We start from the raw sequence: 26994 nt of genomic DNA on the forward strand, positions 1-26994 counted from the left end.
GTAACAGAGTGAGAATTACGGCATAATATCAGTGGTGAACAGCACTTCTCTGGAGAGGGCAGGGTTAAGTGAGAGGTTACGGCACACAGAAAAAAAAACATGGTGTGCTTTCCATTACAAAACTGCCTGTTCTTCTCTCCGCTCTGATTTCATAAGAGGCTTTTGAGTGATATATTACTCTGTGTGTGCGTGTGCGCGCGCGCATGTATGCGTGTATGCGTGTGTGTGTGTGTGTGTGTGTGTGTGTGTGTGTGTGTGTGTGTGTGTGTGTGTGTGTGTGTGTGTGTGTGTGTGTGTGTGTGTGTGTGTGTGTGAGGACACTTGTCATTAAGGCATGTCATTCAGCGCGCACAAGAATCCTGTTTGTAAACAACGCCATGGCAACCGTGGGGACTCGGGCTCTCTCACGCATCTATGAGTTTGGACTGGCACACGCATGCCAACACAGGCCTGTACACCGCAAAGACACACACACACACACACACACACATATAACATGCGCAGCGCGAACGAACGAATGCACGCATAAAGGGCGCGCGTGCACATACACTCACACACACACACACACACACACACAATTCAGTGCTTATTCTAAACCAGCGCCTGTCTTGTCATCTGCCTGGATATGACCTAGAAATACACTCACTGGAACAAATAGGTCACTGTCAAATTAATCTCCACCTCTGTAAATTGATGGGAATCTGATTCAGTGCATTAGAAGTAAGCCTCTCTCTCTCTTCTCTCTCTATCTCACACACACACACAATCACTCTCCACCTGTGTTTCCCTCTCTCCCTTATCCTCTCTCTCTCTCTGTTTGTGTGTCTCTCTATCTCCACAAGGCAAAGAGGACAGGGACGCTACAATGACAAACTGTGCCCCCTTCCCTCGGACCAAAATCCCAGGTCTGTCTCTGTCTCCACTGAACACAGAAAAACACAAGGCAACAAAACATACCTTAAGAGAGGAGATAAACAGGTGGCAGTTACATATATATATCGGCGCGGTCGGTCGATATCCATATTCTAATTTGTGTGTTTTTTTTGTCAATTAATTAACGCCCTACTTCATCATACTACAGCGTCACGCAAGAGCATCAAAAGTAGCAGATCCACAAGCTCGACATGTGCGAAGCGACACGTTTTGATTTGCTAGTTGTGATATTTTTTTATTTGAATCCTGAAAAGTGACAGTTTTGGACATATTCCACCCGACAGAGACAAGAAGCACAGTGAAGCAAGTAAGGCGTAATTCATGCTCTGTCGTGCAATAGCCAATCTGCAAGCTCACAGCGCGTGGCAGCGCAACCTGTTGTAAGCTTATAGATCGGCCATTTTCGGCGAAGATATCAGTGAAAACAGAATGCATACACATTTGGCATGAAATAGTTTGAGCAAAGCTAGATAGATATGGCAACATACGTTTTTCAGAAAACTGTTTTAGAAGACATTTTTAGAATCGGCGTCAGGTCTTAACCCATTAAGACCTGGAACTGTGTCATTTTTAGATTTGAGCTAAAAAGCATTATTTTACACTTTGGGCTATTCAAAAATAGCAGATATACAAGCTCATAGCGCGGCACCGAGTGCCGCGCTACGAGCTTGTAGATTTGCTATTTTTGAAAAATCGTGAAAATGTGAGCAAATCTTTGAAATATATATATTTTTAAAGCGAACATTTTTAACTCAAATCTTTGTTTCTGGGGGGGTCCCTGGAACATAATATTTTGATGGGGGTCCGTGGCCAAATACATATCATTTTGGGGGTCCTTGACAAAAACCCTGAGGAAGACAGTAATTGTCGAAACGTTGGTTTCTTATCATTAAAACTTTCTGCATCGTGGCTAAGAGTTGTGCGGCCTCATCCTTATCAACATTATTATCTGCCGTGGCCAGCACCTCATCAATACAGGTGTGCGCTCCATATTCTGTGTTTGCCGTAGGTCCTTGACATGAAAAAGTTTGAGCACCACTGATATAGAAACATACGTTTTTCAGAAAACTGTTGGGATTTAGAAGACATTTTTAGAATCGGCGTCAGGTCTTAAGTGGTTAAGAAAGGGAGCATTTGGGGTTTTGGGTGGAAAGCACCGAATGGGGTCTGACTGACTGAAATGATACACATTCATTGTGTAATCCCAGCCTCAGATAAAACCAGGCTCATGGCAGGTGGAGTCTGCCGAGATGTGCCCTCATTTCTACACTGAGACAGCCAGCCGTTGTGCATGTGTTTGTGTGTGTGTGTGTGCTTTTGTCCTTGCAGGCATTCATGCGTGCATGTGTGAGTATGTACGTGCACGTATGTGCTCCCGTGCAGGTACACTTGCTTGTTTGTTTGTGTGAGCCTCTGTGTGTGTGTGCACGTGTTATCCGTTGTCCGTGTCTGCCATGAGGCTTGGCCGTGTCTGTACGTGTACCTTTGTGTGTGCGTGTGTGTGTGTGTGTGTGTGTGTGTGTGTGTGTGTGTGTGTGCATGTGCATGCGAGCGGGCAGGTTTGAAGGGTTAATTAGCGCGCTGTCTTAAACGGTGTGCACTGACACAAACACAAGACAGCCTGTCCTTGCCAAAATCACCTCTCTACACACGCCGCTCTGCACACGCACACCAGTTCATGCGCAAACACACATCAACACAAATACCCTACATGCACAAAAAACACGACGAACACACATATGCATGCACAGGGTACACACTCTTCGTGCAAAATACACACACGCACACACACACACACGTGCAAGCACGCACGCACACGCACACACACACACACACACACACACACACACACACACACACACACACACACACACACTCACAGTCGCACGCTCACATATACACGCCCATGTCTGTAAAGCCAAATCAGTTTTCCTGTTGCTACAGCAACAGCATACTTTTATGTCAACTGCAACCTAGTTACTATGGAGATATGTATACAAGACTAACTCTGCCGTTGTAGTCAAGGGCCAGATGACAGCATAGCATGGGGGCACAGCGCGCACACGCGCGCACTAACACACACACACACACACACACACACACACACACACACACACACACACACACACACACACACACACACACACACACACACACACACACACACACACACACACACACACACACACACACACACACACACACACACACACACACACACTTTGTCCTCTTCACCCTTCATTCCTTTAGTTCTTTTTATTCTTCTTTCCTATACCGTAAAAGGCTCCTATAACCTGTATTACATATAAAGGCTACGCTGAAGACAATAGAATCTAAAAATCAAGCTGCTCAAAGTCCCAGAGCCGGCATTGATCCAACTCCCCCCCCTCCCCCCCTCCCCCCCTCCCCCCAAAACCCCTTCCCGCTATAACATCCCTGTGCGATGAGATCAAATCTTCTCCTGGCGTTGAAACGTTATTAAGCCCTCCAATATTAATTTACTACTAATTGAGTAGGGGAATCATTCCCCTATTTACCATGCCTTGTTTTTAATGGAGGAACATTTAGATTTAAGAGCCCCGTGCCTGGGCCTGAATCGAGACTTAAATCAAACGCGATACAGCAGTTCCCCCCCCGGGGGGACGGTGTGCACACAAACCTCTGAGCGCGAGAAACTATGAAGGCTGAGAGATCATCAACTATTGATAAGGCCCAATCTGGTACAGCTGTAGACAAAGTAAAGAATATGTTTCACTTCAAGTCAGATATGCCCCTGCAAAGCATTGATAACCAAGCGCCTTGGCTGCGAGCGGAAGGTCGCACACAGGCTCCCAGTGGTGTCTGCCAACAACACTAGACCAGGGTTCTTCAACGTTTTTCAACGTTTTTCAGGCCAAGGACCCGATAGCTGAGAGAGATGAAGCAGGGACCCCCCCCCCACTACATATTGTATAACATTGTGTTGCAGATTTAACTTTTTCAAGATTTCATAGATAGCTTCATTGACTATCAGTGTTGTGTAAATTAATGGTAGACACTAGACATTTAACCACTTAAACCCTCAATACTTAGTAAACTTGACCTTTGGCTCTGTACTTGGTTTTCTCCATTTTCCCTCGACACCAAACCACTTTGCCGAAAATGGCCGATCTACAAGCTCACAACGCCTCGCAGCTCGAGGCGTTGTGAGATCGTTGTGAGATCGCTTATAGCTTGTAGATCGGCTATGTTCGGCTAATGTTCCCCTCAGAATAGGGATGCTAGGGTTCAAGCGGTTAATGTAAAAAAACAAATCCTATCACACAAAGATTTGGCGGCCCCCCTGTAGTAACTCTGAGGACCCCCTGTTGAAGACCCATGCACTAAGAGGGTCTGTCCTGTAATCTGTGCCCCACCGGAAGAGGATGGCTGAGAGCGGACCAAACGGGCCAACATCCGGTTATCAACATTCTATTGGGCGGTCTCCCCAGAGTCAAATTCAAAGGAAAAAAACTGCAGAGGGCGCAGTTTTTTCCTCTTTTTTTTGACGATGGGTTCCCAGATTGCAGATTGACAAGCTCGAAACGCGGCGCCAGACGGATCTGCTACTTTTGATGCTTTTGTGTGACACTGTAGTGATCAAGTAGGGGCGCTAATTTACGAAAAAACACAAAAAGTTAGGAGATAAGAGGAGATAAGAGGTTTCTGTCCGACAGCGACGATATCAATTATTTGCTGTGCTGTCAGAAGGGAACGAGGTGGAAAAAACACACGCCGTGCAAAAAAAATCTTCCGAAAATCACACGTCATCTCTTCCTCGTCCTTACCTGGCTCCTGTCCTTGTCCACCTTCTTGAAACACTTGTTGAGCGACAGATTGTGCCGCACCGAGTTCTTCCAGCCCGTGGGGGCGCTGGCAAAGTAGGGGAAGTGCTCGAGAATCCAGCCGTAGATGTCCTTGACGGGCAGCCGCTTGTTGGGCGCGTCCTCGATGGCCATGAAGATCAGGCAGCTGAAGGAGTAGGGCGGCTTGCGGTTGGCGCCCGCCGCCGGGTCGTACGGGGAGTGGGCGTCGCCGAGGAGCGGGTCGTCGCCGGGCGACGGCGAGGAGGAGGAGGGCGAGCGCGGCGGCTGGCCGTCGGGGTCCTGCAGCGGGGAGACGCTGCGGAGGCCCGAGTGGCCGAAGCTGTTGAGCAGGTCGGTGCTCTCGTGGAGCCAGGAGAGGCTGGTGAGCTCCTCGTCCTCGGCCTTGGAGAAGGAGGCGGACACGGACAGCGAGAGGTCGGCGCCCTCCGCCTCCGCCGCGGCGGCGGCCGCGTCGCCCCGCCCGTACGGCGGGCTCAGGCCCCGCGAGGCGCTGGCTCCACTGCTGGGGCTCTGGGCCTTCTTACTGGGGGGCATGGTCGGTCCCATCCAGCCCGGGGCTCACTCCTACACAGAGAGAGAGAGAGAGAGAGAGAGAGAGAGAGAGAGAGAGAGCACACAGTCAAGCATTGATTGGTGGTGAATGCCAAAGGGCGGGTCATGCAGACAACAACATTTTGACTGCATTTCACACCAATTACATTGCGTTTGGATTGAGTCAACATCATTATTTTTTTCTGCTGGGCTTTCTGGGGGCAAATCAATGTTGAAATTTAGAACGTTGATGTTCGGGCAAATCTTGTATTGGTATTGGTTTCAGGTATTAGACAGAGTACAGTACAATCAGTTTGGATTCATATTAACAGGACCATACTGGCACTGATATACTGCATTTATGTCATTGTCTACTCACAGGAGCTTTACCATAATTGTGTTTGTGTGGTTGTTTACATCTTTCTCCATTCATTAAAACGTGAACTTACTGTACCTGAATAATTAAGTTAATGTTGTCTAAACGCATACATTCCTAAATCAATCTTTTCACTATAGAGACTATTTTCCGCTAGACTTCCCACATCCATCTGCAAACTTTAATTAAAATGCATTTAAACACAAGGATGCCGTAACTTGTGTCAGATATGTTGACTTAAGTATCTCAAGAAAGTTTCTGGTCTGTGTACGTTGATTTTCCTGAATCATACTGTAGGCCTGCTGTACTGAAATGCAATGGAAATTAATGGCTTGAATGGCTTCCTTGAAAATCAAACAAACTATCCTTTGAAAAAGTGGACGGCAGTAATGTCAAGTACACCGTGAGACATGATAAGCATAGCAGACCACCGACATGGTCCTCAATTTCACCTTCTGTGATGAAGCTGAACCCCCTGTGAGTGACCAGACGACTTCTTTTCCTCTAGCTTTCAAAGAACAACTGAATCGTTCTTTTCCGGTGAGACTACAGTAAAACAAGTTCAAGATCAAATTGGTGAACTGAAGTGAAACGTCAGACCAGCAACAACACCCACACCGGTTCTGAGCTTGAACTCTAGTACGTTCATGAACAACAGTATCACACACTTTTGACTTCAGTACCATTTCTATTCTAATCACAACCACCATTACCCCAACATAAGAGCATGCGGCTCTGAGCTCATTAGAAGCAGGCCGAATCAGTGGGCTGTAGCAGATACTGCTAGAATGTTTTAATTGAGGGGAAATGGGGCTGAGTATCGCGGTGCGATCACACGCCACATAAGCAGCTCTTTGATAGTCTCGCACAGAAAACCCAGGAAAAGGAGCCAAGCAGCGACTACAGCTAAATGTAATCTGCTCCTCGTAAGCACGCACGCAAGCACGCACACACACACACACACACACACACACACACAAGCATGCACGCTCACAAACAAATACAAGCAAATGTGTGTACACACAAGAAATACAAACTGGCAAAGATTCATCATGACACACACACGCACCAGCAAAAATGACATTCACACACACACACACACACACACACACACACACACACACACACACACACACACACACACACACACACACACACACACACACACACACACACACACAAGAGCACACTTTCTCTCCCTCTCCCTCTCTCCCCCTGCAAGCAGTGCCATTAGGACATGCGGATTAATTCTAGATATGTTCCGTCTGGCCCCTGTGTGTGCGTGTGATTGTCAGTGTGCATGTGCGTGTGAGTGTGAGTGTGAGTGTGAGTGTGAGTGTGAGTGTGTGTGTGTGTGTGTGTGTGTGTGCGATCGCTCTCTAATCCAAGGTGATCATCGGCCGATCTGTCCCCTCACTACTCTTGATTGACTGACAGCTGTCACCCCGTGGCCAACCCGACGCACATCCCCGCACAACTGTCAGCAAAGCCACGGCTCCGGATGCTGCGTCGTCATGGCAACAGAGGCATAACAACAGCGCAACCGTCCAGCGCTCTCTTTCCTGTATTCCTTTCCCTATTTATTTTTGAACGTCTTTACGTTTGCTTCCTTTTCACCTCTCTCTTTCTCCATCCCTCTCCTCTCCTTTGTCTTTCTCTCTCCATCTTTTCCCCCACTCTCTTTCACTCCCCCCCCTCCTCCTCCTCCTCCTCCCCCCTTCTTCTTCTTCTTCTTCTTTTTTTCTTGAAGCCCTCAATAACTCTGCTTAGCGCTGTTTGATAGGCTGTGGGGGAAGCTAGCGAGGAGCTAAATATAGCCGTCTAATGTATATCTACTGCTGCTGTTGCTCTGTGTTGTCTGCAAAGCTCCCATAGTCACCACCTCACCACTCCGTCCTCTCAATGAAGATGAGGGGCTTTTGATCTCCTCCCTCCTCTCCTCTCCTCCTCTCTCACACGGCTTTCTTCTCTTTAGTCTCTCTGACAGACCCCCCCCCTCCTCCAGCACCAAGCACGCTCATTCAACAAGCTGGGCTGTCCAGAGGTATATACAGCGGTTCCTCCTCCTCGTACCCGTGTTGACGCTGAGAGTAATTGATTCAAATTGGCCCCGGCGACGATCGCAACGATTGTACTCGAGAAACGAAAGGGGGGGAAGCTTGTAATCAAAGGAAAAAAGGCTGAGGAGGAGCGTGTTTGACAAGCTTGTCAAGATGTGTGTGTGTTTGCGTGTGTGTGTGTGTGTGTGTGTGTGTGTGTGTGTGTGTGTGTGTGTGTGTGTGTGTGTGTGTGTGTGTGTGCGTGTGTGTGTGTCTGTGTGTGTGTGTGTGTGTGTGTGTGTGTGTGTGTGTGTGTGTGTGTGTGTGTTTTTGCGTGCGTGCGTGTCTTTTCATGTATGTGAGTTTAGGCTGTCTGTGTTTGTGCAAGTTTGACAGCCGTGTCAAACACTCAAGCTGGGAGCACGGTGTGTGTGTGTGTGTGTGTGTGTGTGTGTGTGTGTGTGTGTGTGTGTGTGTGTGTGTGTGTCTGTGTGTGTGTGTGTGTGTGTGTGTGTGTGTGTGTGCATAGATGCAAACATGGTCTCTTGAGTGTGTTGAACGTGGTTATGTGGACGCGTGCATCGGTGTATTTGCATGTGTTTAGTGTGTGTGCAATGCATCTGTTTAGATGTTTTCGAGCATGTGAGTGTGTGTGGTTATATAGTTGTGTGTGTGTTTCTCTAGGGAAGGCAGGACAAGGGCAACAATGTGACTTTGTACCTAGTGGGAGTCCAGCGGTAGAGAGAGATAACCTCCCTCCCTCTCCCTTTCCCTCTCTCTCTCTCTCTCTCTCTCTCTCCCTTTCTCTCTCTCTCCCTTTCCCCCTCTCCCTCTCTCTCTCCATTGTTATGTTGCCATGGCGGCAAGGGGACCATGAAACATTACGGCTGACAGTAAAGTCATCTCATTTTACTGTTGCTATGACAACAAACTCCTCACTGTAGGCTGAGGCCAGCGTGAGCTGCAGCCCATGCCTCGTGCCTGAAGTGTGTGTGTGTGCATGTGTGTGTGTGTGTGTGTGTGAGTGTGTGTGTGAGTGTGTGCATGCGCATGCGTGAGTGCCACTGCATCTCCCATGAGTTCTCATAAAGCTTAACACACTCGCTCGGCTCTAAACAAACTTTTTTATACACAACTTTTCGCAGAGGGCCCTCAGGACCCGCGGCTAAAAGGACAAGGGCAAATATCACTCAAGTTCAGACTCAATGATGCCTGCTGCACATATGTGTGAGCCTGTGTGTGTGTGCGCGCGCGTGCGTGAGTGCGTGCGTGCGTGCGTGTGTGCGTGCGTGCGTGCGTGCGTGCGTGTGCGCATGCAGCCTCATTTGTTTGACAGATGGAATTGTGCTCTCCTCTCCCCTCCTTCCTCATTCCTCAGATAATCTCGTGCTTTGATGTTTGTCTGTGCAGTGCGTCTTGACATTATGTGACAAAAACACGAGTGCAGTCCAGCAGAAAGCTGGACCGGACAGATGTTACCATCTGCAATCTGCCGCGATACTCACTAAGAAAACGACTTATTTTCACTAAATGTGTCTGTACGGACCACATCAGCTGCTGCACTGCCACAGATGCGTTAGTATAATGGATCCCACCGCAGCTCCAGGCAAACCCCGCTGTGATTGGTCAGTAGCCGCTGTGATTGACAGTTCTCGTTTTTGCAACTATGCCTAACCTAACCTTAACCCTAACCCTAACCTCAGTAAAACTATGCCTAAACCTAACCTTAACCCTAACCTCAGTAAAAATATGCCTAAACCTAACCTTAACCCTAACCCTAACCTCAGTTAGACTATGACTGCCAGGGAGCCAATCAGACAGGTAAGGCGGGTCTACATCCTGGAAATGCAGAGGGATCCATAATCACGCGCCACGGATACCGTGGTGCAGCCATTAACTTAAACCCTTTATGCTAAGTTGACTGGGGTCCCCCAGGGCTCTTCACTTGGTCCCCTCCTTTTTTCCCTCTACACACAAAATATCTTGGCCAGAGCTTGTAGATCTTCTATTTTCTGCCAAATGTTTGCCCTGCACAATAGGGACACTAGGGTGTGGTTGATGTGCTCAATATGTCAGGCAAACACAAAGGAGGGAGCGCACACTGACCACGCTGGTGGTCAGCTAAGATGCTGACCATGGCACGTAATAATGTTGAGAAGGATGAGGTCACAACTCTTAGCCACGATGCAAAACATTATTGAAAGGTACAGGAAACCAACGTTTCGACAATAGTCTCCTCGAAACGTTGGTTTCCTGTGCCTTTTAATATATTGTATACATTATTTTCTCAGGCTTTTCCCTGAGGAAGACTATTGTCGAAACTTAGGTTTCCAGCATCGTGGCTAAGAGTTGTGCGGCCTCATCCTTCTTCAACATAATGTGGTTCTTATAACACAGTTTTGGGAATTGAGTTGTTTTGAGAATATACACAGATTTTCTTCATGTTGTCACTGCTGCTGGGTTTTCACATTATAACGGCAGAAGAAGTGGACCTGTTTTCAGCTGGTGGTGAGCATACTTTTGAGCCGCTTGCTGTTTTTAGAAATTGTGCATACAGTATAGAGATTTGTATTGGGCGCGTCCGGGCGTCGAGAGAAACGAGAAAGTCCAATGCATGGCAAAAGAATGATTTGGCTGAACATTCTGACCATTCATCCTAGTGGCAGTTGTGCACATCAAGCATCTCTGTGTACGGTATACAGGCGACATGAGACAACGCTCATTCACTACCATATCAGCATTTCTACATGCAGTGGTGGAACTAAGTACATTTACTCAAGTAGCCTACTTATGCTTATGGCAAATAGTTGTTTAGTCTGGTTGTTTGTTTGTTTGTTGGTTGTTCATTGTTTTTGATGTAAAAGCGTCCTTGTGTTCATTAAAGGCTCTATATAAATTCAAGCTATTATTATTATTGTTGTTGTACTTAAGTACAATTTTGAAGTATTTTTGCTTTACTGGAGTATTTCCAATTTTAAGTAGGCTACTTTTACTTCTACTCCACTACATCTCAGAGGCATATATTGTACTTTTTACTCTGCTACAAGGCTTTGAAAACTTTAGTTACTAGTTACTAACTTTGCAGATGTTATCATTAATACAAAACATACTTTAACTACTTCAGCCATATTTACATTTCGACCATTTGAAAATAGCCGATCTACAAGCTCACAACGTGTCGCGATACGATGCATTGTGAGCTTGTAGATCTGCTATTTTTTCACGTTTTTTTTATACATTTCCTTCATTTGAAAACTTGTGAAATGGGACATTCTGCATAATGAGTTCTTTCTACTTTTGGTAAGTACATTTTGATACCAATACTTTTGCACTTTTACTGAAGTCAAATTTGAATTCCGGACTTTTACTTGCAACAGAGTATTTCTACATTGATCATCTATATTGATACTTTTACTTAAGAAAATGCGAGTACTTTTTCCACCACTGAGCATTACACAGTATAACATCCACAGACGTCTAACAGTATAGTCTGTGTACCAAAGAGGCGTATTAGCATGGCATACCAAGAAGACACACCTGTTCTGCAGGGCACACATAGTTGTCACTCCTGGGCTTGGACACACTACTAGCGCTGCTTACATTTCTCCAAACTATTAACTACAAAGAAATGCCAAAACACTTAAAATAACTTTTCAGGAGTAGCTGTAGCACTGAAGATCTAGAAGCTCATGACCCTGCAGATTTTCTAAACGTATGACTAAGTATGAAATAGGGCTTAAAGTGGTTAACCGACACACATCTGCCATTCCACTCACATTTTTTTGCAACACAGCATTCCCCAAAAAGTCACAGAGGAAAAACAAAAGATGGGGGTGGATTTCCATGTGTTTGTCATCTAAAATCGAATATCAGGTATAATAGTAGGTACAGTATATGTGGGCGGGCTTCAATTTGGACAACAAGTCATATTAAATGATTCATTTATAGAATTCCATTATTGCGAGGGTTGAAGTTCAACAACAGTCAACAGGGTAGGGAAATAACAATTTGCAACCAGCCAATTGCTGGCAAATCTCGACTGTGTTTTGCCTGCTGAACAACAGTGAATATTAGCAAACTTCCAACAGAAAACAAACGACCGTTCTGAGGTCCCACATTGCAACAGAGTGTTCATTTAATTCCGAGAGTGTAATTAACTGTTAAAAGAACACTGGACATTGCGGCGCATACTCTTCTAAAGACCATATATTTTGGAACAGCAACACAATAAAATCGATGGGTGCATTTTATTTTAATTGACCAGTCACTCTCACCAGTTGACTAAAACATACGTTTCTTTCCCTGACCTGTTTTGACTCCTGCTATACAGTGATACCTGATACCTGCAACTACAGCACTACAAGGCAACAAATAAATAGTTTGCCTTGAATGCGTGACAGGATATTGCCTCCAAACATGGAGCTTTTTTACATTCCTTATACGCACGCCCTAGCCTACAGCGCATGAGGTCTGCCTCCTGCTATGTCACCAGTCAACTAACAATATAGTGTAGTTCAAAGCAAGACATTTAAAAAAAAACACACACAAGACGTGTTTTGTTCTCATCGACACACCTGTCAAAAAACTAAGAAAGAAGGAGGACACATTTTCCTCGCTGTCACACCTGTCAAGAAAGAGACAAAAAAAAAGAGATGACTTCACTGCACATCAAGTGTTCTACCGAAGAGCTACGTTACTACTGTATGCTATAGCTATAATGCAATCGTTAATGTGATCCAATGCCCTATCAGCAGTACTCTGATGTATCTCTCTAGAGAGACACTCATGCTGCAAGCACTCACTTTTAACCCATTAAGACCGGGAACGCAGCACGTGTGTCATTTTAAGATTTATTTGGGCTATTCAAAAATAGCAGTGCCATGCTATGAGCTTGTAGATCTGCTGTTTTTTGAAGAAAAAAAACTTGAAAATGTGTGCAAATCTTTGAATATATGTTTTTAAAGCTGAACATTTGAAACTCAAATCTTTGCTTCTGGGGGGGTCCCTGGAACCACAATTTTGGTGGTCCTTGACATGAAAAGGTTTGAGAACCACTGATATAGCAACATAATAAAAATACAAATAAATGTTAGGATTTAAAAGACATTTTGTAGAACCACCCAGAAGCAAAGATTTTAATTAAAATTGTTCGCTTTAAAAAATATATATATATTCAAAGATTTGCAAACATTTTTCACAGATTTTCAAAAATAGCAGATCTACAAGCTCATAGCGCGGCACTCTGTGTCGCACTATGAGCTTGTATATCTGCTATTTTTGAATAGCCAAAAGAAATCTAAAAATGACACACAGATGCGTTCCCGGTCGTAATGGGTTAAGTTGGGAAAAGACAATAAAAATGGGGTGAAAAGCATGGAGAGCTGGTAGGATGCCACATTGACCAAAACGAATTAAACGCTGACAGTGAGCCCAGGCTAATCTGCATCAAGGAAAAAGGCATTCATTTTGGAGAGTGCCAGACAGTGGCCTTGATGAAAACTCTGTCAGCCTCTTCGCCTCTGAATCACACTTCTCCTCAAGCTTTGTAAAAATAAATAGACAAAATCCAATAGTATCTATGGCCCTGTCCACACACAGATATTCTTCTAAACTGACATTTTCAGTTTTATAAAAAATATATTCTGTACACACAAACTAATTATCTCCATACACGTGAAAACAAAAAGAAACTACTGCAAACGATCACATAAGCATGCTGGGGCGATAAAGCCTAAATCAACGATATATCAAATAAAAGAGAAGAACATTCTGAGCTGAGTTTTTTTTTCTTTCCCTTTGGCAGTAGTGAGTGAGTAGTTAAAAAAAGAAGAATCACAGAAATACAAGCTATGGCGAACCAGAAATCAAAATGTGATTCTTATGGGTGGACAGAACGACCAGCATTGTTGATGTTGTTGGGTGCATGCTCATTACACAAAACAACAACGGGCATGTGCAAAATGAGGTGACACACAGAAATCCTTTTAGATATTTTTTACTTCAAAAATCTGTTAAAAAATCCAAAAAACTGTGTTTGCACATCCTCTGGATGGTGGATGTGATGTCCAAATGTAGAGAAAAATGTTTGTTTTGGTAAATATCTGTATCTGTATCCTGTATCTCTCTCTGTGCGTGTGTGTGTGTGTGTGTGCGTGCGTGCGTGCGTGCGTGCGTGCGTGCGTGCGTGCGTGCGTGCGTGCGTGCGTGCGCGCGTGTGTTCTCTCTCTCTAAAAACATAAACTGAGTATTTGCTCTCACATGTGTACAGTAGCCCACAGGCTATAATTGACAGCATAATGATTTCGACATTACATTCAACCTCACCTAATTACTGGTCTAAATCAAGCACTGTGTTCATGTAATCTTCATTCCCTGTTGCCGACTGCTTTTATCTGTCATATACATAAATACATACACATATTGTACACGTATATTAGTTGATCACTCTGGCATTCATTCGTTGTTGCCCGAGGTTATCCGACGGCTCGAATATATAAGCCAGAGCCTGACCCAATCAGCGCGAGCTAGAGCTGTACCAACCCTAGGGCTAATACGGCAGCTGGCCAATCAGCCCAAACTAAAATGCCACCGCACGCTGAACAGTCACCGCGAGTGACCTTGCTGTTGAAGGAACTAAATGGGTCAAAACATGGGCAAAACTAATTAGACAAAACACATCTTGGGGACTTTTGTCCAAAGTCGCAATGCAACGCGCTGTGATGTTGTAGAGTAGAGTAGTCTTCTTCTACGTTCAGTTCTGTACTGATTACTGAAGGTTTGCATGTCAGCCATTATAGCCGACAGCAACTTGGCAACGGGTTTGGATCCAGAACATCATCACCCAAATTTATGAGATTTTGTTTATCCAGCTTTTTACCACATCAACGCCGTAATATTCAAATGTAACCACAGGGAGATGCCTGGGACGTTCTGTCAACAGCCTGCTGCTGCATGGCTGAGCTGTGACTGGGGAGGATTCAGATCACTTTATCACATGGCATGCATAACTTCGTTGCTGTCGGCCAGAAACCTCTTATCTCCGTATTTGGTGTTTTGGTGTTTTTTCATAAATTTAACCCATTAAGACCTGGAACGCATCTGTGTCATTTTGATTTTTGAGCTAAAAAGCATTATTTTACAGTATTTGACTATTCAAAAATAGCAGATATACAAGCTCATAGCGCGGCACCGAGTGCCGCGCTATGAGCTTGTAGATCTGCTATTTTTGAAAAATCGAGAAAATGTGTGCCAATCTTTGAATATATATATTTTTAAGCGAACATTTTTTACTCAAATCTCTGCTTCTGGGGGGTCCCTGGAACAACACATTTTGAGATGGGGGTGCGCGGCCAAAGACATATACATTTTGGGGTCCTTGACATGAAAAAGTTTGAGAACCACTGACATACGTTTTTTCAAAAAACTTTTAGGATTTAGAAGACATTTATTTTGTAGAATCGGAACCTCAGGCCTTAATGGGTTTTTGTGTTTTTTCGTAAATTAACGCCCCCCTACTTGATCATACTACAGCGTCACACAAAAGCATCAAAAGTAGCAGATCTGCAAGCTCGAAACGCGGCGCGAAGCGACGCGTTTTGAATTTCAATCCTGAAAAGCTTTTGAATTTCAATCCTGAAAAGTACGTTTTGGACATGTGAGGTTTCCACACGACAGAGACTTGCATTAAATTGCATTGTATTGTATTACTTCAACGCACAGTGAGTTTGAAAGGCAGCTTGTGTGATTTTGTAACATCGCATGTTAGAAGAATCTCCGCTCTCTTGCCTCGTCGACCCACCTCCACCATATGGCCACAATAACACCCCCCCCCCCCACCCGCGGAAAACATAAAAGCTAACAGAGGTACAATAAAGCAGCAATAGTAGGAGAGAGATAGTGAGAGGTAGAATGGCGCGGCAGCTGGTAGGAGTTATTACTTGGCTCGCGAGGTGGCTGAGGTGAAACCGCTGGGCTCCTGCGGCCACAGTGATAAAGCACAGACTCACATGCAGCGAGGCAAAGCTAATCTGGAGTTTTGATGACAAAAGAACGACCTTTACCCCCCTATCCCCCCCACCCACCCGGACGGACGGACGGACGGACTGACGGATGGATGGAGGGAGGGAACGAGGGGAGGAAATAAAGAAGGAGAAACTGAGAACTCTCTCGCAGACTATGGGGAATATAATAACCCTTTGCCACATTATGTCAACACTGGTTGTATAGCAGACTCAGTGACCCCCCCCCCATATTTTTTCCACTGTGTGAAATGGCTTTTTTTCCCCCCCTAGCTGTATTTCCTGGTTCTCCCTTAGCGATAAATACCACACGACTCCACAGGGTATGTATGTGGGAGGCAGGGACCGTGGACCAATCACACTCTATATATATATAAGGTCCGTACCGTGTGTCTTCTTTTTCATGTCCTCCACACAGCAGCAAAGAGTTATGGGATAGAGGTCGGGGGGTCGGGGGTCAGAGTGTCCCAGAGGACGGACTGCCACTGACCCTCACAGCGCTAGCTGATACTCTTGGTGGCTGCCTGGCAACCGACTCCCCCTCTCTCGCTCTCTCTCTCTCGTGCACGCACACGCACACACACACACACACACACACACACACACACGCGCGTTTGTATTACTGTACTTGTGAGGACATCAACCAATTTTATGATTGATTTATGATTTTTTTTGGGGGCGTTTTTAACCGCAAGTCTAAAGCCGGAAAATAGCAGATCTACAAGCCCACAACGTGTCGCGCTGCGACGCGTTGTGAGCTTCTAGATCGGCTATTTTCCGGTGTTTGACATCGCCGCACAACTAAGAATGAGATAGGGAAAAATCTACAACCCCGACCCCTAAACCTAACCTCTTAAATGTCTAATCCTAAACCTATAACCCCAACCTGAATCTTTTCATAAAATTACACTTTCTCTTGTGAGGACCAAGGAAACGGTCCTCACATCTGTTTCTCAAATTCTCGTGGGGACGTTTGGTCCTCACAAGTATAGTAATACAAACACACACACACGCACACACGCACACGCATGCACGTTTTCCCCCTCTCCACCTTCAAAGATTGTTTCTGACTGCCACACGGAAAGACAAGGGGAGCAGCAATTTACAAGAGTGGTGCTTGGTATAGGTCTGCATTCACACTGTGTGAAAGCCAGGCATTCAAAAAAAAAAAAGGGGGCTTACTACTATTATTATCAAATGAAATATTAAACGGGTCCCTGAGGCAGACCAGCGGAGTTTGGATTAACCTAAAAAAAAGCCTGTGGGCTGTAGGCAGTGATATGACACGCAGACCGGAAATGAGTGCCAACCACTCTATACTCAGATAAAATGCTTATAGCTTCTAAGATCAGTTGGTTAATTATTGATGGTTTTCAAACTTTTCCCTCGACACACGGATGGGCGAGTCGAACATATCAAGGCACGACCTGTATTCATAGCGACATAAAGCGGATATACAAGCTCACAACACGTCGCGCTCGCTGCACCGTGGCTGTGAGCTTGTACATCTGCTGTTTTCGCCTGTTTGTTTTTGCCACTTGAAACCCAGCATCCATATTCTGCGTGGTATGCATCCGCCCCAAAATAGCCGATCTACAAGCACACGACGTGTCACGCTGCGAGAGGTTTGGCGTATACAGAAAAAAAGTCTAGGGGGTTTAAGTGGAAAACAACCGGTATTATAGTATGCTGTATGTATATGAACTGTTTGAACTTCTATAAGATGTGTCAGTGATTGATTTGATTACATTTTAACCACTTGAACCCCAGCATCCATATTCTGGGGGGTAAATGAGCCAAAAATAGCCGATCTACAAGCACACAACGCCTCGCATCAGATCGGCTATTTTTTGGCGAGGAGATTTGGTGTAGATGGGGAAAAAAGCGGTCCAAGTACAGGGCCATCTCGAGTCCAATCTGTCTCTGTATTGGGAATTGAGTGTGCCTTGCCTTGCCAGTATGCCTGGGCACATCCTTTGGGAGCCACTAAATGCAGATAATGCTGCATGCAGACTCTCTGCCTTTGCCGTACTCATCATGTCATAATCGCCCCTTGTTTGCAGCACTTTAGTCTGCCTCTCCATCCATTATACATGCATACACATACAGTATACATATTTATACATACACTGTACAGATACAGTGTGAGTGTGCGTGTTAATATGCAACAAGAAAGGTCAATTAAACAGCTGGAGAGAGTGTTTAGCGTGTACACATATTATACCATAGCATGTTTGAGTGAAACTGCCTTGTAGTGTTATTGTACATAATTTAACCCCTTCAATCCAGGAACGCATCTCTGTCATTTATAGCAGCTCATTGCGTGAGTGCCGCGCTATGAGCTTGTAGATCTGCTATTTTTGAAAAATCGTACAAATGTGTGCAAATCTTCGAATATATATATTTTTAAAGCCAACATTTGTAACTCAAATCTGTGCTTCCGGGGGGATTCTACAAATGTCTTCTAAATCCTAACAGTTTTTTGAAAAAACCTATGTTGCTATAATCAGTGGTTCTCAAACTTTTTCATGTTAACTCATTCACTGCCACAATTATTGCTTTCCGAGTTTGCCCAATGCCAGAGATTTTTCATTGAAAAAAAAAAAGTACTCAGGAGCCGAGATACAGACTTTTTAAGTTTTAAGTTAACAAGGAAGTGGATGGGAGTCTAGATCTTCAAAAAAATCATATCTCCTTGGTCTTTGGGTCAAATTTAAAAAAAAAAAAAAAAAGTTTTTTACGTCAGTGGCAGTATATTGGTTAATTACGTCAATTACGTCAGAGGCAGTGAATGAGTTAAGAACCCCCCCCCCCCCCCCCCAATATGTATTTGCCTGCGGACCCCCATCTCAAAATATGTTGTTCCAGGGACCCCCCAGAAGCAAAGATTTGAGTTAAAACGCGCTTTGAGCTTGTATATCTGCTATTTTTCAATAGCCAAAGTATAAAACAATGGTTAAGTGGTTACAGATGCGTTCCTGGTTTTAACGGGTTAACTCAGAAATGTGAAATGGACCCTCAGAGTCAGGCTAAATGAACATGGACGGATGTTACTATGTCTGTATCTGTGTCATCTCTTTTCCACGGCTCTGTTCTGACGACATGGCATCCAGCTACAGTAATATGCCAGCCAAAACAGTGACAATTTAAAACTAATACATATTTTAAAGGGAATCAAGTGCAATAACTTCCCTACTGGATGAAATAAAAAGTTATAGCACAATGCAGATTATTGAAGCTATTGTTCATAACAGCAATAACATGTCCTTTTCCCCTTCCCTCTTTGCTTTACAATCTGCAAACACAGCAGATTTTACACAAATAACTTTTAAATGAAAAGTCAAATAAAAACTCAAATATCGTGCACGCAGTGTACAATGCAAGAAAATCAAATATGACCAGAAAATGGCATACACACACACGCACATACACTTGCATGCCTGCATGCACGTGCACAAACATGCACATGCGCGCACGCGCACGCACACACACACACACACACAAGCACACAGTTTCTCTCCCAAGTAGCCCAAGCCGGTGAGGCAAACAAACATTTGCATGAAGCAAACGAATGAAGTAACTTCACCATGATTCATCAACAGACTGTGTTCTCATGAAGGTACAGTCGGTCTCACAGGACTCTGTCTCACACACACACACACACACACACACACACACACACACACACACACACACACACACACACACACACACACACACACACACACACACACACACACACACACACACACACACACACACACACACACACAGAAGGGTTGAAGGCTCCTCCTGGCTGTGTGTTCTTGAGCCAGACACTGATGAGCAGGTGTACGTTACATGGTGTCCTCTGCCGTCAGTGTGTGTGAATGTGTACATTAACATATCGTTGTTGTTGGGCAAAAACCTTGTATCTCAATGTTTTTTTTTTCACTCACTCACAAATTTCAATCACAAATTTCAAGCTCACAATGCCTCGCATCGCAACGCATTGTGAGCTTGTAGATCGGCTATTTTCAAATGGCCGAAATGTACATAGGGCTGAAGTGGTCAATGTATGTTTTGTAATAATAATCAAAATCTCCAAAGTAACTAGTAACTAAAGTCTTCAAATAAATATAGTGGAGTAAAAGTACAATATTTGGAACCGAGACGTAGTGGAGTAGAGGTAATAGTATTGGAAATTGGAATTAATTAAGTAAAGCACAAATACCTCAAAATTGTACTTAAGTAACAGTACTTGAGTAAATGTACTTAGTTACTTTCCACCACTGGTGAAGGAGGGGTTAATGTGGAGTACATTGTAAAGTGTTCAGCTGTATATAACTGCTGTCCATTGTGCGAGAGGACGGCTGCTGAAAGGGGTCTTTTATGCAGCTTGGAGGTCTCTTGCTGGAGGTCAGAGAGGGCAAAATAACTGCAACAGTTAACACATTAAGCCCTATATATACTTTGTCGTACGAGTAATAGCGAAAAAAGCCTTTTTAAGTGTTCGAAAACCCTTTAGATTAAAACGACATACCCCAAAAATAAGGGCCGGCAGGTGTCAGAGTGACGGCTCTAACGACCATGATGCGTCCAATGAGCCGGCGCTTATTCATTCAACTCACTCGCTTTGACCCATTCAATCCCGGAACGCAACTGTGTCATTTTAGGATTTGTTTGGCTATTAAAAAATAGCAGATCTACAAGCTCATAGCGCGGCTCTGAGGACCGCGCTATGAGCTTGTATATCTGCTATTTTTGAAAAATCTTGAAAATTTGTGCAAATCTTTGAATATATATATATTTTAAAGCGAACATTTGTAACTCAAATCTTTGCTTCATGGGGGTCCCTGGAACAAAACATTTTGAGATGGGGGTCCGCGGCCAAATACATTATCTAAAAATACATTTTGAATCCTAACAGTATGTTGCTATATCAGTGGTGCTCCAACTTTTTCATGTCATGGACCCCCAAAATGATTTGAATTTGGTCGCGGACCTCCATCTCAAATATGTTGTTCCGGGGACCCCAGAAGCAAATATTTGAGTAAAAAATGTTCGCTTTAAATAATATATATTCAAAGATTTGCACACATTTCCAAGATTTTTCTAAAATAGCAGATCTACAAGCTCATAGCGAGATCTGCTATTTTTGAATAGCCAAAGAGATGTAAAATGACAGAGATGCTTTCCTGGACTGAATGAGTTAAATCAGTCACAAAAATGGACGTGATTTTGATAGGGTTTAATTTGATTCATTTTAGATGTTCATAGCGGTGCTTTGCATGAGGGAGGGACAGGGCAGAGGAGAATGAGTGACAGCACAGAGAGGTTGAAGAGGAGGGTTCTTATAGCTGTCATGTGATGTCCAGGCATGTGACGATGGACATGTCAACATGGTCTGAGTGCTCCAACAGGCGTCACTGGTGCCCCTATGGCCGCGTTTCGGGACACATGTTTATGGGTCGCGAGTAAATATCTCCTTTTTTCCTTTTCCTAACTTTTTTTCATTATTATTTCAAAATAATTTCTAAATTAATAAAAAAAATCTAAATAAAATCTAAATTAATAAAAAAAGAAATCTAATATGTTTCAAAAGAACTGCATAAATAAAAATAAAAAACAAAAATCCACACAAACCTTTTATGAAGAAGTGAAAATAGCAGATCAGCAAGCTCACAAACTGCCGCATAGCGACGCTTTGTGATGCTTGTAGATCGGCTGTTTTTGAATTTGGGGTCTCGAGCTAAAAAGTTTGGGAAGCACTGCCCTACAGTATACATGTCAAATGAGAAATTATGAGTTGTGCTAATAATTACTATATCATCCCACTCTCTCTCTCTCTCTCTCTCTATCCCTCTCTCCACCTTCCCCCTAAAGGCCCGCTTGTCTTTTGTCTTTGACAGTGAGCAGATCCCTGTTGGCGCTCTGTGCTCTTTTGTAACACTGTGGGAAAAGAGTTGGAGAGAGAGAGAGAGAGAGAGAGAGGAGTTGGAGAGAAGTGTGGAGTTGGAGAGTGTGTCAGCACACACTAGGTGTTATCAAAGCGTATGGCATGGAGAGAGAGAGAGAGAGAGAGTTAGAGAGAGAGAGAGAGAGAGAGAGAGGTAGGAGCTTTGATACAGAGAGAGAGGGGGGGGGGGGTCGGGTTGCAAGGCCACATCAACATGAAGAGCAGAAAGAGCTGCCTGCACAGTTTAAACACAACACTGTGTATGATATGGAGGGAGAGATAGAGGACAGACAGACAGACAGACACAGACAGACACAGTGAGAGAGAGAGAGAGAGAGAGAGAGAGAGAGAGAGAGGAAGGGAGAACATTTGAGGGAATGTGTACATTTATGATGCGTGCGTGCGTGCGTGCGTGCGTGCGTGCGTGCGTGCGTGCGTGCGTGCGTGCGTGCGTGCGTGCGAGACAAAGAGAGAGAAAGAAAGAGAAAGGGAAAGACTAGAGACAGAAAGAAAGAGAGAGGGCGAGAGTTTAGATGAAGCTTTAGAAGGCTTTGTAATGCTGAACACTTTTGAGCTGGATGTAAAACAGGCCACTCTTTCTCTCTCTCACTCTCCTTCTCTCTCTCTCTCTCTCTCCTTCTCTCTCTCTCTCTCTCTCAACCCCTCTCATTCCCTCTGGCTGCAGCACTTATCTTTAACAAACAGCAGCTCAGGCACTCACTCGCTGGCCGACAGTTTGTCCCGACAACAAAAAACCATGGCAACAACCAGCGAGAGGGGCCTGTTCCTGTTCCAAAGGTCCCCCCCCTCTCTCTCTCTCTCTCTCTCTCTCTCTGTGTCTTTCTTCCTCTCTTTATCTCTTGTTCTCTCTCTCTATGCTCATGCAAAGACGCTCGCAGGTTTTCTGGTATGGAGACGGCGGACTGGAACGGCTGAGCGGGACGATGACCTCAACGCATTTTTCGCCCGTGATTTGAGCAGTTTGGAACGGGATACTGTGAGCATGGCGTCATCGTTTTTGGAAACCACACGAGGTGCAATAGAGCTCCTGTGTTTTTTAAAGGAATACGTACACCCCCACCCCCCCCCCCCCCCCCAAAGAAAAAATGATCAATTTCTGTATGAATTACTCACTTCGGTATGCCAGGCGACACGTGGGGTGAGTAATTGATATAGGAACGGTCATTGTTTTTTGGGGGGGGGGTTGAAGTGTTCTTTTATGGAACAACGGCAGTCGCTCGAGTAAAGGATCCAGAAATAAACGGTGACACCTCCAGTCAGCTAGGGCATGAGGAACTAGATAGGAATTTTAAATAGTAGGGAGAGAGAGAGAGAGAGAGAGAGAGAGAGAGAGAGAGAGAGAGAGAGAGAGAGAGTCATTAGCAAAGGAGGAGTGGGGTGAGGAACACGGCACCAAATCCACAGTGTTTATGGACCTTTAAGCATCGTTTCTACATTCTCAGAGCTAAATGAACACATTATTACTGTGCAGTATACAGGAGCCAACAGAACGCTCAGTGCTGATAATGCGTGCATCACTGTTTGCTGATGATACAACTCTGCTTACTGTACGTCCCTTCTTCTTCTCCTTCAAACAACTCTCTCTCTCTCTCTCTCTCTCTCTCTCTCTCGTTTCTTCGTCTCCTCCGTAACCTCTTTCTATTCACCAGGAAGAAGAGAAAAAGAGAAACTCTCCCTCTCTCTCTACAGTTCTTTCATCCCCTCCCTGACCGCTCTCTTTTCTTACTCCCCCCTCCCTCCCTCGTCTCAGTCCTTTCTTTTGAATCACCAGATGGAAAGAATGGGGGACGAACGAGAGCCGTACGAGAGGGAGAACAAAAGGGAGTGAGAGAGAGATGAAGAAGAGAGAGAGAGAGAGAGAGAGAGAGAGAGAGAGAGAGAGAGAGAGAGAGAGAGAGAGAGAGAGAGAGAGAGAGAGAGATATGCTCGGGGCAGACACGTTCCGTTTCATTATGTGTGAAGTAGAGGTGGAAACAGAACAGCACTAACTCTTTCTATGATGTGATAAATATGAAACCACCCCCCCTCCCCCCAAATCACAAAATATACTTATGTTCTCAGTTTGAAAGCCTCCTGATAGCTTTCAATTCTCTAGTAAATAATTGATTAAGCCAAATAAAGAGATGAAACTTCTTAATTAAAATTAATATTTAGGATTTATATTCCATGAGAAAGTATCTTGACGGAGTGTCGGAAATGCTTCCAGATAGTTTCCAGATAGTTTCCAGATAGTTTCTAAAGTTTACACAGCAAATAGAGAGACGTATACACATTTCGTGACAAAGCGATTCAGTCGCTCCTCCTCATATCGTCACATACACATGAAAGATACGATAAATACATATTTATCCGATCTATCACTTCTCACAACGAGAGAAACTCAAGACATATGCCTCCTATAGGGGGAAAAATCTGAGAATTAGCAGAGTCACATCTCGTCACGCCAACACTGCAAAAAGATAATATTGGTGTCGGATGGAAACCTTTTATGTCCAAAACTTTTAATGAAATTAAATGAAAACTTTCCTAAATTGTGCTTGATACTCTTGTATAGCGAAGTATAGGGCATCAAGTGACGAAAAATCGTGAAAAGTATAATGGAGATACAAGGTTTCTTTACGACAACAATGATAAGTGGTAGTACCATGAAGTGGCTCACCTACAGACACCTGGACCTGTCATTGTGGATTGATCATTTATATTAGTACCGTTAGCTCCTGTCACGGTTATGCGTGTCCTTTGCTTTGACAAAATGCAACACAATATGCATTTAGTCTCTGTCGGGTTGAAGTAATTGTAACTGTCAGGTTTCAGGTTACTGTAACTGTAACCTGAAAAGTAACTGTCCAAAACAGTTACTTTTCAGGATTCAAATAAGAAAACGGCAAAAGTAGCAGACTCACAGGTTCGAAAACGCGGCGCGTTTTGAGCTTGTAGATCTGCTACTTTTTATGCTTTCATGAGATGCTGTATTGTGATCAAGAGGGGCGTTAATTTACGAAAAAAAAACACAAAAAGTTAGAATATGGATATGAGAGGTTTCTGCCTGACATGATAACTATGTGGTTTCTTCTTGTCAATAAAGTCAATTTAATAAGATTCCAGAGAAAATGAGAGAGAGAGAGAGAGAGAGAGAGAGAGAGAGAGAGAGAGAGAGAGAGACAGGGTCATTAGCAGGTTTCAAAGTCAGTGTCAGTTTGACAGACGTGATGGAGCTGTGATTTACACTGGGAACTCAGGGAAGAGCAATCCTACAGACAGACAGACAGACAGACAGACAGACAGACAGACAGACAGACAGACAGACAGGAGAGGGATGATGATGCCATGCATTTGCGGTGCAGAAGACGGAAGGATGAGAGAAAAGCAGAAGATGAGAATATTTGCCTTGTAGGGGAATTATTTTATCTATTTTTACCCACACATTGGCCCCGAAATACAGACACGCACACACACACACACACACACACACACACACACACACACACACACACACACACACACACACACACACACACACACACACACACACACACACACACACAGGGCTAAATTAAGCAAACAAATTAAGCCCTATACCGTTGCTGTCAGGCATGAAACCTCTTATCTCCACATTCTAACTTTTTGTGTTTTTTCGTAAATGAATGCCTTATACTTGATCATACTACAGCGTCACACAAAAGCATCAAAACGCTTCGCGCTGCGTTTCGAGCTGCGTTTCGAGCTGCGTTTCGAGCTTGCAGATCTGCTACTTTTGAATTTGAATCCTGAAAAGAAAGCGTTTTGGACATATATGAGGTTTCCACCAAAGTGGAAAGATGGTGGGGTGATGGGCTGCCGTATAGTAGCCTTAGGGGCTCGGTGCTCTTTGCTCAAGGGCACCTCGGCATTGCCCCGGGAGGTGAACTGGCAGCTATCCAGACTCATGTGGTCCATGCTGTATACTCTGATTCCCCCTAAGAGGGGGAAAGCTCAACTCTTAGCATCCCTAGGAGAGGAAAATTCACAGAAAATAGTAGATCTACAAGCTCACAACACGTTGCGACGCGTCGTGAGCTTGTAGATCGGTTATTTTCCGGGGCAAAGAGATGTGGTCTATAGAGGGGAAGCTACGACTACAACTAGATCTAGTCTTATGCCTTTATTCCGACCCGAATCAAATGGTTTAATATGGTAATAATTAATCTCGTAATTGGATGGTTTGGAACCAGGTTTAAGACTCTTTATATAAAGGTTTTCTGAAACGTCTATGGAGTAAATGAAAGGGAAATTCACTTCCGGAAACTAACCAACAAGCTAGGCTGTTTGGGCGGTCACTGTTACAACAGTACGGATGCACAGTAAAATCCAGAGTGTTCATTGAAACGTTTTGGTTTCATTTTGTACACTATCAAAGTTTAATCAACATTCAGGAGTTTGCAGTGTACTTTATGATTGCATAACGCACAGCTTTTGCTTCAGACATCAGGGCCTATAATGACTCAGTCACATGTGTTTCTGTACCACCACCGCACGAAATTTGGAAATACTCCAGAAAAGTAAAAGTACTTAAAATGTTACTTAAGTACAGTAATAAGTAAATGTACTTTACGTAAGACCACGGCACATGCACACACACACACACACACACACACACACACACACACACACACACACACACACACACACACACACACACACACACACACACACACACACACACACACACACACACACACACACACACACACACACACACACACACACTTTGAAGCATAAGTCTGTCTGGACCTCCTGTTGCACATCTGCACTCTGCTTCTCTTCACGCTCTCCCTCTGCCTTCAGTCTGCTACAACAGTCTGTGGCTCTCAGACATCATATCGTTGCTGCCGGGCAGAAACCTCTTATCTCCATATTCTTCGTAAATGATCACCGCTACTTGATCACACACCACAGCGTCACACAAAAGCATCAAAAGTAGCAGATCTACAAGCTCGAAACGCGGCGCGAAGCGACGCGTTTCGAGCTTGTAGATCTGCTACTTTTGATCATTTTGAAATTGAATCCGTAAAAGTAACAGTTAGTGTTGATTTCGTCGACTAAAACTATGACGAAAAATGCTTTCTTCACTGACAAAAACTAAGCTATAATGACTAAAACTATGACTAAACATATTGACAATTTCATCAACAAATAAAAACTAGACTAAAATGTTAAGGAGGGACTAGTGGAGAAGAGATCCAGTAGAACTAAAATACAAGCCATTTTATGCTTGGTTGAGCTCGGGGGTTGCGCTCTGAAAATAGCAGATCTA

The 26994-nt window shown here is 44.3% G+C and overlaps 1 protein-coding gene across 2 annotated transcripts in view; it reads right to left on the reverse strand.

Moving 5' to 3' along the window:
* Nucleotides 1-26994, reverse strand: part of ches1 (checkpoint suppressor 1) — a 92454-nt gene that overhangs the window by 45194 nt on the left and 20266 nt on the right. For both annotated transcript variants that reach the window (XM_084082402.1, XM_084082401.1), the window contains exon 2: nt 4740-5342. In XM_084082402.1, the coding sequence (XP_083938528.1) occupies nt 4740-5324 (585 nt within the window). In that variant the 5' untranslated portion in view covers nt 5325-5342. The remainder of the gene's footprint in view (nt 1-4739; nt 5343-26994) is intronic.

The sequence above is a fragment of the Gymnoscopelus microlampas genome, assembly GCF_963454915.1.
Source record: "Gymnoscopelus microlampas genome assembly, chromosome: 16".
Lineage (NCBI taxonomy): Eukaryota > Metazoa > Chordata > Actinopteri > Myctophiformes > Myctophidae > Gymnoscopelus > Gymnoscopelus microlampas.